The sequence below is a fragment of the Diuraphis noxia genome, unplaced genomic scaffold (genome assembly GCF_037042655.1).
Source record: "Diuraphis noxia isolate RWA-SAM2 unplaced genomic scaffold, SU_Dnox_SAM2 contig0001, whole genome shotgun sequence".
Taxonomy (NCBI): Eukaryota; Metazoa; Arthropoda; class Insecta; order Hemiptera; family Aphididae; genus Diuraphis; species Diuraphis noxia.
The window spans coordinates 6,918,075-6,933,175 of record NW_028301711.1 but is presented as its reverse complement, the minus strand read 5'-3'; the positions used below and the strand labels follow the sequence as shown (position 1 = coordinate 6,933,175).

General features: G+C 28.0%; 1 protein-coding gene across 1 annotated transcript; it reads left to right on the top strand.

Annotated features, from left to right (window-relative positions):
• Positions 1 to 11,290: 11,290 nt before the first annotated feature.
• Positions 11,291 to 12,230, top strand: LOC149059385 (uncharacterized). The gene is made up of 3 exons (XM_089216327.1): positions 11,291 to 11,634; positions 11,715 to 11,805; positions 11,940 to 12,230. The coding sequence occupies exons 1-3, from the start codon at positions 11,305 to 11,307 to the stop codon at positions 12,140 to 12,142; spliced, it is 624 nt and encodes a 207-aa protein (XP_089072453.1). The 5' UTR covers positions 11,291 to 11,304; the 3' UTR covers positions 12,143 to 12,230.
• The last annotated feature ends 2,871 nt before the right edge of the window (positions 12,231 to 15,101 follow it).

The following is a 15,101-nucleotide window of genomic DNA, read 5'->3' as shown; positions in this document are numbered from 1 at the left end:
TACTAGGTATCGATTGTCACGGTGAGTAATTTCGTCGAAACATTTGATGTGTTATTATTACCAAACCAGCTATATACAGTAGTTGAAATTACCTCGTGATTATAGTAATGCAGATAATGATAGGTTATATTATGAATACGTCAAAATTTGAAAAGTTCTGTTGTACAATATTATTGTTCTTATCCGTTTTTAATAATATACACACTTCCGGTTTAATTAAAAACCATATCATCGTTTTTATATTTTGTAGGTGCTATCGGATGCCATACGACTTTTCAACTTTTAACCACGTTTAGCATGTTATCGCAACTATGAGCCGTATACCTGCAATAATAATGCATCAATTATGTAATTATTTGTTTAGGGCGCGGATGTTATAAAAGTAATAAACTAGAAAAATTGACTGCGGTATTGCACTTGAAAATTGAAAAAATAAAATAAAAAATAAAACTTTTCGTGATATTAAATGTTCTAAAATCCGCTTTTATAAATTAATTGTTTTTTGTTTTCGTTTTTTTTATAGTTCACGACGTTACATTTAAAATAAATCATCACACATTTATTTTTAACAGTCTTTTTTCTTATGCAATATTTAAATTTTAATTTGAGTATCTGAACTACCACTACAAACATGAATGGTTGGACTGTTATAAGTGTTTGCTTTAAATTATCATATTCAAATATGTAAAATATATATAAAAATGTAAAATTACGTGAACAAAATTGAAAAATAGTTCGAATTAAGTTATAAATGAATGCCTGTATAGTAAGTTCAACAAAATTACAATAACGTTAAAAAATTACATTTAAAAACTGTACATTTAAAATCGTACTTATACAAAACGCATCTAAAACTTACTTAGCAATACGTTACAGGACAATAGAAGAAAAGTTGAAAATGCAACAAAATCCGTTGCCCTAAATTTGTCATGATGCCAAACGCTTTATAGACTAAAATTAACTACAAAATGCATGTAGTGAATTATTGACATTTGTGACCTACTGATACTTGGCAGATACTGAGCAGAACGAACTATTATCGCAGTACCTATGTAACAAATAGAAGAATGCACTATTGATTTTACAATGATGTGTGTCTGTATTTTTTTTTTTGTATTTGTCATCACTTTTGGGGACAGTAAAAATAATGCTTTTTTTCACACTTCAGCATTTTTTCTGATAGGAAAATGAATTTAGATGATACTTAGGGAGGGCCTGGAGGGGATGGGTCAAAAGTGAAAAAAGGTTGCTAGATGATTCCTAACAGCAATCAAAAGCGTCATAAGAAACAAATAAAAAATGGAGTTTTATGCTAATCTAGATTTTGTTATTTCTTTTTTTTTATATAACTCTAAAAAATAATTTTAGTTATTTGAAATATTCACCAAATTCATTTATTGGTATCTTCTATTCACCATATTATAATTTTCAAATTATTTTGACTCGTTTTGAGCCATTTGAAATGTTCAGTTTTTTTCTATAAGTGTCAATCAAAATGTTTTCGTTCCAACAAAATGATTAAAAATGTAGTACGATGTTCCTTTCATAAGTTGTTGTCGGTGGAGTGGATAAAAAAAAAGTTGATCGTAAATCTACATTATTTTTTTTTTTTTTTTTTGAGAATCAGAAATTAAAATTTTAACAAACTTCGTCAATATCTTGAAAATTTGCAAATTATTTTAAGTTATAAGTTGATACAATTTTATAACTAAAACTAAGATTTGAAAAGATTCATCATACATTTTCAAATTTTTCAAAAAAATAAAAACTTCAGTCAAGTAAATTCTTGTAGAACAATTTTCTCATTTTTTAAAACTATTAATTTTTTATCCGTAGTAACCTATAATATTTTTCTATCTATTTATTTTATCATTTTCTTGTAAATACATTTTTTTTTTTTTTGAAAAATCATGAAAATCTAAGGCCAAGGTCCTCATTTGTTTTAATAATAGTAGTCGAGATTTATTAAAGATTCATATAGGCAACATTTTTCAATAGTCACCATCTAAAGTTAAAATTTTACTACATTTATCAAAATTTAGAAAAAATGGAGATTTTCAATAAGAAGTATTCGATACGGAATATTTATGTACTGACTCGTATCGAAGTCTAAGTCCAATACGTGTCGATGTTTATCGCTTGTCTACCACAAGTGTAATTTCTTGAAAGCTCAATATTTAACCGATGAACATCGATATAATGCAATTTCTTCCATAAAAATCTTGAATATCTTGTCCATATAAAATCAGTCGAGAACGATTAGGAACATGAATTGTGACATGACCATTATACTATTACTATATAGTAGTGACCAATAGGTAACGATTACAACTTGGCACTAGGTATCTGATAACATAATGACTATCGATTAAATAATAACAAAAATTTATTTTGACATTTGAAGTTTGAACACTAATAAATTGGAATTCAGTCATAATAACTAAAATGTTCGCAATAACAATTTATATCTTTGGCTAAGGTTATTCTCTGTGTGTAGTAAAAGAAAAAATGGTTTTTGATCATTCCGACCATTTTCCTAATAATCACATGTGTATAATATCTTTTCTTAAGATCTAAAAACTATATTGTCTACACAACTATTTGTCATTCGAGAATGACCAGAAGGACCGATAGCTTATATTCATTCCATATGATATGATATGTACCTACACTGTGGCAAAAAATTAAGTGCAATAAAATATGCTTCATAACATTATTATGAAATGCAGCTGCATTTTTTCAGAGACGCAATGAAGCATTAGATCGACAGAATGAAAAAAAAATCGTGTACAATAACAAAAACAATAAAATCATCATCATCGACAACGACAAAAAAAACAGTTATTACGATTTCATGGCGTCTAAAAATTAATTTAGTGGTTGCAGCAGCATACTGTACATAGATGAGTAAACCTACCTATTACCTGGTATTCAACTATTCCGCAATACACATTACGCCCGAAATAAACGATAAGGGTGTAGTGGAAAAAATTCCGTAGCAATAATTTACGACCCGTCCGACACCCTGTCGCATCCACACCCATTTGGTTTGGTGTTGGGGGGTGGGGGGTAGGGTGTATGAGGAAAGGCATCTCACCAACAACGATACGGTGTTAAATTGATAATTACAAGGTGTCTAACGGTTTTCGCCAAATATATAGGCACAGCAGCGGAAAGGTCTTCATAATATATCTAATAATTATTATTATATGAGGTAAGTGCGTATTGCCTCCCTTCTCGTTCGGTAAACCGTATACGGTAATAACAGTATTATATAGCAGTGGTGAAGTGCGATCAATGATCTGCCGGCGCCCCGCCCAGATTATACACCTATTACGGTTATCTTTATTACACTCGCTTTTATACACATATGCCTACTGGTTATTAAAATTATTGTTGCCGCATCCAGTTGGACGAACACACCACTGGCATATAGGGTAGTGTTATATGAATACGGTATATTCCATGTATATATCAGTAGCTTGCAAAAAACTGGCATCAGCTGGAGCAGGTGAAAAATCGCTTCCTAATTTAATTAACTTTCTTGAATCACGTGTCTTCTCACGACTATGTCCGAATACGCAATATGTTAACAGCCCATCTCACCGCACCGATATAGATGAACACTTTTTGACTTTCTTTCTATAGATGGCACCTTAGAAGCTCTCAATTCACTTGCTGAAATTCTATTCAAAGTGTCTACCTGTGGAACACGAAACCTAGTTCAGTTTTATGTCCAACACCACTCCACTGTCTATATGGTTACGATCATCCACCACACAAGTATTTCGAGTTGCTTATGTAAATACACTCTAGCTGTTTTTATTATGTTCTCAAGCTACTTCATTTGTACGTTTTTTTTCATTGTTTTAGCTATACTAAAGCATTATTACTAATTGTTCCTCAATTGTTATTACTATATGTATAATTGTTAACTGCTGATTCTCAAAAAATATGTATACATAAATAGATAACAAGTGTTTATGGTGCATAAAGTTCTATAACTACAAATAGATCCATCCCTATTTTTCCATTTTGTTAAATAATTTATTAAAATTTTGGTAATTTGAAACTTTAAGCATGCACTGCTTTTCAAATTTTTGTTATTTTTTGTGTTATACTGCCACTGTGGCAATATAAATTTTGGTTTTAAAATTACCATTTTTCTTTATTGCTGTACATTACTAAGTGGGTATTTATTTATTTTTTTTTTTTTGAAAATAAATATTGATTTATCAAATTCAGAAATTCAACGAATATAGTTTCTGTTAAAATGTTATACCATTTTTATGGTAAAGTATACCAAAGATAATATTAACTGTCATTAAAAATGGTTTTACACAAATGTGAAATATGTTTTATAATGGACAGATAACATTTATTTATATTATTACTTTTTCAAATTTATAAATGTTATTCGATTAATATTGATTACCAAAGTTCTTAAACCACTATAGCTACGATATCTTTCAAACCCATTATCTTCGGATCTATTATTATTATGCACCCAAAGTCATACAACTCAAAAACTAGATAAGTAGATTATCTTCGTTAGAATTTTGAATTAAAAAATTTAACATTTTTAGATAAGTTATCTGGTAAGTAATTTAATGTGTAAAAAACAGGGATTCATCATATTACGAAAAACAAAAGTTTGTATCTAAAAATTAATCTTTAGAACTTGAAAAAATAATCTATTAGAATATTCTTAAAATTTCAAAATCATATCCCGAATAACTACATTATTTGGGTGTGCACAAACATGGTGAATCACGTTGTGTAACGGGGTGAATGTAAATTCCAAAAATACATAAATTAGTTCCTAAACTATGGAAGGAAAAAAAATATATAATTATAATACATATATATATATATATTATATATATCACATATTATGTAAGTTTATGCACACTAAAAAGTTACATATTAGGTATGTTAGTTCCTAAAACGCATAGTTTATTCATGACTATTGAAATAATATGTAGATAATAAATCAAATAGCAAATTATATCAATAAATTATTTAAACTATTATGTTTATTTTAAAATATAATATTTTAAATATTGAAATACGAAATCAACATCAGCTAAATGATCAAATTAGAATTATTCTAATGTATTAAAAAAATTAGATATCAAAATACATTTTATAAATAAATAATTGTAAAAAAATATATACCGTATTATTTTATACATGAAATGTGGACCAGTGAGTTAAAAAACGTTCTTAAGACAAATTTTAAATATTAAAATGTTACATAAATAAATAATAATTATTGAAACAATTAAACAATTAATGTGAAAAAAATTTTATATTTTAAAAGGTTTATTTCAGAAATAAATGTATACAACAAATATATAACATAATCGTATTTGTCTTTGTATATTGCTTACGTATATAATTCTAAACACTTTTAATTTATAAAATTTTATATTTCAGTGTATTTAAGACTGATTTTTGTTTTCGTGTTACGATTTTTGGTTCTAATTATGATATTATATGTATTTACTATCTATTTCAAAAAGTTTAGGAATTTCAATAATTTAAAAAATATGTGGATTTCGGTTAAGATTTAGTGTTTTTTTTATCACATATTTCACTTGATATTTTTCAATTGCAATATTTTAAAATTAAATGTTTCATTAGCTTTAATCGTTTTAAAATTTAATATTTATCTGTGCTTGAAATATTTCAATGAAATTTTGAAAAACTCATTTTTCTTCCTTTCAAACACAATAATGAATAGTGTTTGAAGTATAAAATATTTCACTACTTTATGAATTATTTCTCAAAAATGAAAAACATTGAAATTATTTCTAATACAAGCATTAATGATGATTATTTATCAATAACATAACCAAAGAAAACCATTCCTAATGAGTAGTTAATGATTGTTTCCTATAATATTATAAAATTTTGAAGGTATGTTATCATAATTATAATTAAAAATAACTTATCAAAAAAAAAAATAATATATATATATATATATTATAACACTGAAATATTTCATGAAATGTTTCACAGTTCTAAATTAAAGAGATTTTCAAACACTAATAATAAATCAATAAGGGTACGGATGTTACACCTATTTTACAAGTTATAACTATATACTATTATAAATTAGATATAAATGTAGTGAAATTATTAGAATTAATTTATCATTTATCAACCACAGTCCACAAGATCCCTACTGGCTATTATTTATCTATTAAAGTTTGATACAATGGACCCACTTTTAAAAATGTCCTCTTGCTGCAAGTTATCAAAGTGATATTTTTCGTACAAATTAAATGTTTCAAGAAAATAACATGACACGTTGTAAATTGTAAATTGTAAGAATTAACGTATGCAATTTTGTATACAAGTCATTCTTGTGCAAGAACTTATGCTGTTCCCTGCAGTATAATAACAAGGTATGATGTATGTTATTGTACGTAACGCAGTCTTTCGTAAACACGTCTACAAAAACTGTATGCACAATAAGATTATATATTTTTTTAACCTTTTCGTTAAACCTAACCTAACCTTCATAGAAATTTTGAATTATACAAGATATAACAATGACTTTTGGTGTTTTAATTTTTATTAAAAAAAAAATGATTTTTTTTGCCTCATAGCAATTTTTTTTTGTTATTTTAGATTCTGAACAAAGTGATGAATGTATTGATTTTACAATGAAAAAAAAAATGCTTCAACTTTGGGGGTGGTTTCTGATGTAAAAGTTAATATCCTTGGTGCTTTAAAGAGGTCAAAAAACATTTCCCAACAGTTTTCAAAAAAATCGAGAAAAACAAAAAAAAAATGACAGAAAAACTGGAATTTTTACGCAAAACCAGTTTTAGACCAAATTGATTTTTTTATATGGTTGTAATTCAAAAACTAATCACTGTAAATACTTGAAATTTTCATCAAATGTTTATGTTAGAGTTATATATATACAGTTTAATTTTCAAAAAGTGTTGACTTTTTTTGAGTTATTTATAGACCACTGAAATTTTCGATTTTTTTGAGAATTTTTTTTAGTAGTAATTTTGAAGTTCAAAAAAATCATAAAATTTTTTCTGTTTATAACTAAGGATTAAAAATATAACACTAAGTTTTCCATAAGTTTTCCATAAGTTTTCCTTCAAATAGCTATAGATAAATCTCGAAGTGTCGTTATAGGAAAAATTTAAAGTGCGTTTGAATTTTAAATTTTTTCGAAATAGCGTAACGATAACGATATATCCTCAAACGATTTTAAACATTTGTTATTATTCAAAAAGTATAAGTCGTAGATACTTGAAAATTTTACCAGTTATTTAGATTGGCGTTTTCTTTACATGATTTAATTTTCAAAATATTATGATTGTTTTTGAGGTATTTATAGACGACTGAAATTTTCAATTTTTTTTGAAGTGTTGATAAAATTTTTTTGGCCCTATCAAAATACTTGAAAATTTAATACAACGTTCCTCATAAGTTATTCATATAGTGATTAAAAAATTACAAAAATACATAGGCACGATTTTTTTTTATCAGCATTTAAAGTTCAAATTTTGACTAAATACATAAAAATTATGGCAACGTTCAAATTATCTTAGATAGAAATTCATAAAAGTTTTTCTTTTTAATTCTAAGATTTGAAAATTTAATAAAAGGCTCCTAACATATTTTTACAATAGCAGTTGAAAAATTTCATTGCATTCAAATTTAACCTATCCTAGTCAGAGGTCCACCCCACCAACTAATGTACAGCAGAGCGACATCCACTTACCCGCTTTTCTTTATTTTATTATTACATGCGCGTTTTACGGTATCTTCTTCATCAATTTGACGAACACTATACATAAAAAATAAATTTTAAAATCTACACAGATTCCGTAGACATGTAAGCTCGGTAAGTAGTAGTGTGTAGATTAACCTACTATTTTTTGCAAATATCAACATTATATTTTTACCTATAAAATGTGCAAGTCTCTAAATAATCGTTTTATCGAGTTTGGATGCTCTTGTTAAACTAAATATCATTTAATATAAAATATGTATTCCTATCACAATTTTAAAATTTATAAATTACAAATTAATTTCAACGGGTCATTGAACTCTATGTCTCCCCTCCTCCTAATTAAAAGGCTTAGGGAAAACTCATAACATTTCAAGTATCCAATTAGTTACGATAAATTTTAATTACTATGATCTTGTCAACCAATAATTTACTTCACATTTCGCGTTGACCTAGGCCTGTCAGAGTACTCAGGTACAGTAGCGTATTTACGGGAGGGGGATATGGGAGATAGATCTCCACCTTGATATCTTATTTGTTACTTATTTATAATATTGTGATGTCGATGGTAAATAAACTACCCCCTACCCATAGGGAAATTAAATATTTTCTAACGTATATTCTCTTTTGACAAAACCTTAAATACAAAACTACTAAGGTATAGTTAAGGTTCAAATTGGGCTGCAATTCAATTACTTAAAATTTTCAGTGATACATTTTCCATTTTTAGCAGTTTATTACAATGGCCGTCAACCGGTCGTCCGTGAGAAAATTTAGGTGGTCCGCAGAAAAATTTGAACGTTATCTGCAATATTGTTTCATATTAATTTCGTATTAACCTTCCAGCGAGCGCATGCCGTATAATCATTATGCTACATAGTATTCCATGATTAAATTTGCATTCATTTATAATAATTACAGAAACTTAAAACTTTCGTTATAAATGAAAAAATCCTTTTTTTTTATTAATATTACACACTGGTCGCTGGTCTTACGTTAAAAATTACAACATTTTGTACCGCAAGTACTGATATGGACGCGAACGATAAGCATTCTATCTTTTTGTCCGAAAGTAAAAGATTGTTGAGGTTACACAAATGTCCGAAAATCATCATTGCGCTGTTATAATGCACAGCACATAAACTCATTCTATTCAAGTGTTTGTATTTTATCTATAATAACATTGTTTTATATTTATTATTTTCAAGTTATCATTTTTAGCTCTTTGAGCTTTTTAATTCCAAATCAGGCATTCAAATAAAATTTTGAAGTGAAGGATATGGTCATATTACTCATATTTATTTTTTTTAGGTAAAAATGTTTATGTGGATGACAATATAATAACATGAACAATTTTAGGTACCGATTATTTTAATTTTACCTATAAGAAAACAAGAAACTTTTTTAAACTTAACTTGAGTTAATATTAAATTTTGGTTATCTCTTAACTTAATTCAATTGATAGAACATTTTGAATTAACTTTTATAACTACTAACTTGATTTAGATTTTAATTTAACATTTAACTTAACTTAACTGAGTTAAAAAAAATCATTAACTTGCCCACCCTTGGTTCCGCCGAGTGTGGTACCGGCAAACGTGGAGTTGGTTCCCGGGTCAATTAAATGTGTACGAATTGGTTCCCGAAAAAAAAACTTTCCAGTATATAACTGTTCGAATTGGTTCCCGAATAAAATTACTTATCTACTATAGATACTACTATAGATACGTATATGTACAATCGATAATCTTGATAATATTTTATTAGGTTTTACGATGTCTGGGAAAGTTTATAAATATAATTTTATATCTAATAAATTGATTATGTTTCATCAGTCTTGTGACAACTAACTTAGTGCGTGTTAAAATGGAAGTGATGTTAAGTGAAAAAAATAAAAACTCAAAAAAGAACACAAAAAGAAAATGTAAATCGTTTTTAAAAATAAATAATTTAAATAATATTGAGGAATGTAACCTCGAACACAATCATGAGAAAGACAGTGAAAACATATTAGACAGGCAAGCATTAAGCAATAACTTAAAAAGAAAAGCTCAGGAAAATCTTGAACGTCCAACAAAATTAAAGTAATTAATTACTAGTCAATGGTGATATTGAACAGCTCACGGCACATGACGTTTTTAGAGTAAGACAAAATATTCACGCCAGTCGATCAAGTAAGTTACCTAAATTACCTAAGACATTAATAGAATTACATGAAGCATTAGATAATTATAATATAACAACAAATCGTGGAGAAAATTTTAAATTTATTAATGATTGTGAAACAAATATTGTAATTTTTACTTGTTCGCATAATTTAGAGATACTCAGCAAAATGAAAATAGTGTTTGTTGATGGAACTTTTAAAAGTTGCCCAAAATTATTTTACCAGCTTTTTACCATTCATGGTGTAAAAGATAACAATTATTTTTCCTTAGTTTTTTTCCTATTGCCCAACAAGAACAGTACTACTTACATACAAGCATTTCGATTTATAGAACATCACATGAGGCCTCAAATTATTTTTGCTGATTTTGAAAAGGCTATTCACGTAGCAGTATCTGAAGTTTGGCCACAATCTAAATTAAGAGGATGTAGATTCCACTTAGGACAAGCGTGGTGGAGAAAAATTCAATCTCTAGGACTCTCAGATGAATTCAAAAATAAAGATTCAGAGATTAGGCAAATATTGAAATACTTTTTCGGATTACCTTTATTGCCACCTGATATAGTACAAAACGTTTATGTTGAGTTGATGGCTATAAAACCAGTACATGAAAAACTTGATACATTTTTTGATTATGTACTTGAAAATTATATTGAAAATGATAGTGATTTTTTACCAAACATTTGGACAGATTTTTCAGCCACTTCAGAACGAACAACAAACTGTTGCGAATCGTTTCATGGAAAACTGAATTCTAGATTTTATTCCGCCCACCCAAATATTTTTTTATTGATTGAACAATTAAAAGCGGTGCAATGTGAAACATATATAAAGCAAAGAAGCTCACTTAAATTAAAGTCAAAAAAAATTGCTGAAAAAGAAAAGTTTATCGATGAAAATATTAAAAAATTGAGAGAGGGCCAAATTTCGAACCTACAGTTCGTTAAAAATGTGTGTTGTAAGTTCATACCACACTAATTTTTTTTCAAATATTATTTACCTATTAATACTTATTATTACATTATAATTACTTATTTATTACAATTTAAAAGTTTATTTAACAAGATTGTATTATCATGAAAGCTTGCGGGAACCAATTCGTATGTTTACCTGTAGACAACCCGGTGTCACCGGCGAATTATACCCCCTATACATTTTACCGGGGGGGTAAAAATCGCCTGAGGTAAAATTCCCCTACCGTAACAGGCGATTTTTACCCCCCTATAAATTTTACCTAGTGGGTAAAAATCACCTGAGGTAAAATTCGCCTACACTAACAGGCGATTTTTACCCCCCCTATAAATTTTACCTAGTGGGTAAAAATCACCTGAGGTTAAAAAATAATTTAGAAGGACAGATATTAGAGGAAAATATGAATACAGAAGTTAATGAAGATAAAGATGATACTGAAAAACAAGAAAATAGTCAAATGGTTTTAAATAATGACACGGTGAGCCTTTCAGGAATGAATAAAAGTCGAGTTTTTAATCCAATTGCAAAACCATGGCAGATTTTAAAATGCGAACAATTAAAATTAAACCTAACTGAAGTCTTGAAATTCAAAGGAAGAGGAAAATTTTTAAGTGAACCCGCAGAAACAAAAAACATTTTAGGAGATGGTAATTGTTTATACAGGGCATTATCATATTGGATAACAGGCACAGAGGAAAACCATAAAGAAATACGTAAACATATTGCTGAGGTATGTAATGTACAAATTTAATAGAAAAAATCTATGTAAATAATATTTTTTTAAGCAATTTTGTTTCTAAATTACTCTAGGTGGTCAAGACTAATACAAATATCCATAAATACGTTGGCAAGGAGGATGAAATTGATATTTATCTAGAAAAAAATAAAATATATAATGATGGTAAGATTTATTTTACTAATGTATTATATACAACCAAAAATACAACAGAATTATCGAGAACTTATGTTTTATGGATATACATTTTTTAAATATATAATATAACATTATGGATCATGTAAATTTTATTTTCGTAGGTGTTTGGGGTACTGATGTAGAGATTTTTGCTGCAACTCAATTATTAAAAACATCAATTTACGTTTATACAACAGCAACGAACACTTGGCAACTTTTTAACAAAAACTTTAGTTTAAAAAAAAATATTTATCATACAGAAAGATGTATATATATAAGAAATATAGGTAACGTACACTTTGATGTGGTTTTAAGTGTTGTATAAAAAAATTTGTAATTAATTTATTAAGTGAACAAATATGCTAAAGTAAGCTTATTAATTAGATGTTTAAAAATCAAACTTAAAAAAAATGTAAGAGATATTCGTTATTTTATTATTTTCAATTCATATCTATTATATTATTATGATGTATTTTCCAATAATTAATAATTTTATGTATAGTTATTTAATTTTAAAATTCTTGTTTTACATAATTTGTTATAATATAATATTACTATATGTGCGTAAATATTAACTACAAATTTGTTGTTATTAATACAATTTTTACCTTTGTGATTGTATTGAAGTATTCGATGTTTTCTAATGTTTTCAAACAGGAAAGCTCTCCTATTAAGATTATATCCAGCTCGGATAACTACATTATTTTTATCGTTTAATTCAAATTGCTTTTTTTGAGTATTTTTAGATCACATTAATGTGTAATATTTTTGCGTCAGATAATTAACAAATAGTATAACTATGCTTAAAACAAATTTTTGGAATTAATTGTTCAACAGTTTAATTAATATATTTTAAACAATTCTATTAGGTATTCATAAATTGTTAAAAATAGTTAAATATGCGTCAATATAGCAAATAAATCAAAAATAAACAAAGTAAAATTGTACAGTTGAATTTCCCGCACTATAAAACGCATTTGTATAATAATCTACAATGTTTCACTAAATCTATGATGGATATTGGATATCCAATTTTCTATTGGGACAAATTTTGTCCCGAACCCTGTTAATAACTAATAAGGTAATAAAGGTAAAATACTTTATGATTATACTCGTATGGTAAACATTTTTCAAAAGAATTATTCATATGTAAAAAAATAATATAAATGTAATTTATAGGTACCTATTTTACTATATAAAGGCTACTAAGATGGCATATTTTCGATATTGCAATTTAAGTTTGATGAAACGATTTATAAGTACCTACCAGTTACCTTAAATTGAAGTCTTAAAAATAATAAAGTAACTGTTTCAAGTAAGAAAAGGAGCTATAACTATCTAGGCCCTAGGGGTGGCTAGGGTGTAAAAATTACTTACTTAACTTAAGTTAAGTATAACAGGCGATTTCTACCTCAGGTGATTTTTACCTTCCTACGGTAAAATTCATAGGTGGGTAAAAATCGCCGGTTATGTTAGGCGATTTTTACCGCAGGCGATTTTTACCTCCTCAGTAAAATTTGTAGGTGGGTAAAAATCGCCTGTTACGGTAGGTGATTTTTACCTCAGGCGATTTTTACCCCCCTCGGTAAAATTTACAGGGGGGTAAAAATCGCCTGTTACGGTAGGCGATTTTTACCTCAGGCGATTTTTACCCCCTCGGTAAAATTTACAGGGGGGTAAAAATCGCCTGTTACACCGGGAACCAATTCGTAGTCGTCCGTGGTACCTAATGTAATTTATGCTTATTCCGGTCACATTTATAAGGATATTTTATGATATTCAATGGAAATATTGTACAACTAAAACGTATAAAACGTTACATTTGCATATGATTAATTGATTACAATAATATAATATATTATAATATTTGTTTAATATCATACCTACATATTTTACAATTTATTTTTAATAAGCTAAACTGCACTGAAATATCGGTAGTAAAATAAAATTTAAAAAAAAAATTTGATTTGAAAAACAAATTATCAGTAAAGATGTACAATGTACATTCAATAATATTATAGTCTATACTCTGTAATCTATATCAACAACTGGAAACTTCCTGTGAAATGTCATGATCAAAATATGAACTTGGACGAAAGTACTAGGTATTAATAATAAAAATGGCATTATCTTTAATACATTTACAGGAAAAACAGAACTTTGTCTTTTCAATAATAATATAGGTACTCATAATACACTTACGAATTTATTGAAACTGCATTTTTATTACATATAAAAACAATTTTTATAATGTAAATATTTAATTTGATTAAAAATGAACATACAACCTGCAAAATTCGAGAATATTATTATCAGACATAATATTATATTACATTGGTAAGTAACGGAATGGCTTACGGCATCTCCGGGCTATATGAATATCAAAATTAAAATACAATTTATTTGCATGCTATCAAAATAATAGATTTCGGATTTCGTTTTGGGTAGGGCCCTGCAGGGCCCTTAAATCCACTTGAACTATATTGTACAATAATGAATTAATTTTTGAAATATTTCATTATAGACTTTTTGCATCCTTCAACGTTATATATGTGACTTTTTTAAATGCATTTTTAAAGATTGCATGTCTAAATCTCTTACGGTTTTATGTGTCGTATACCTATATCATAAGTGCGGTATACTTATATAGATATTGTAATAATTTTTATTGTTTAGCCGATACGCCTATAATATAACACCTATATAATATATGCATTATGCAACACCGAATGGTATACCTAGGTAAGTTTTCAAGTATTACGGACCACCGCGCCGTGTCCGGTCAATCATTTTTGACACGCGCGTGATATATACGCGGCGTCACTTGCGCGTTATGGAGGTGCGGAGAGTGTTGATGTGCCTAATAAAAATAAAAAAAAAACCGAAAAAAGGTTAATCGTTATGCTTCTATTAAATCGCGGTGGACGGTGCATCGTATGGGTGTATACCTATAATATTATTACCGCGACGACGACGGTAATAACAATATTACATATTATTATTAAATTATTACGAGCAACGATTCGTTGTTGCCCGGGGTTGTTGGCACCTGGTTATAACTTATTACTCGTACATTATAATACGTAGGTAGGCACCTATATATTGATCGGCGGCGTCGTTTAAATACATACCTACCTTTCCAACTCTCTCTCATCGGCACTTTTTTTTTTTTGTACCCTGCAGACGCCCACCCCCCGCTCGACCGACCGTGATCATCCTTCACCCTTCTCCGCACCGCCACCGGGTGCATCACCGAAAAATAAATAACCGTTTGCGGGTCGTAT

Bases quoted from the DNA above. Each gene is read 5' to 3' on its own strand.
- LOC149059385 (XM_089216327.1), top strand. From the start codon at position 11,305: ATGAATACAGAAGTTAATGAAGATAAAGATGATACTGAAAAACAAGAA. The intron at 11,635-11,714 runs GTATGTAATGTA...AAATTACTCTAG, and splicing joins TACGTAAACATATTGCTGAG to GTGGTCAAGACTAATACAAA. The intron at 11,806-11,939 runs GTAAGATTTATT...TTATTTTCGTAG, and splicing joins AAATAAAATATATAATGATG to GTGTTTGGGGTACTGATGTA.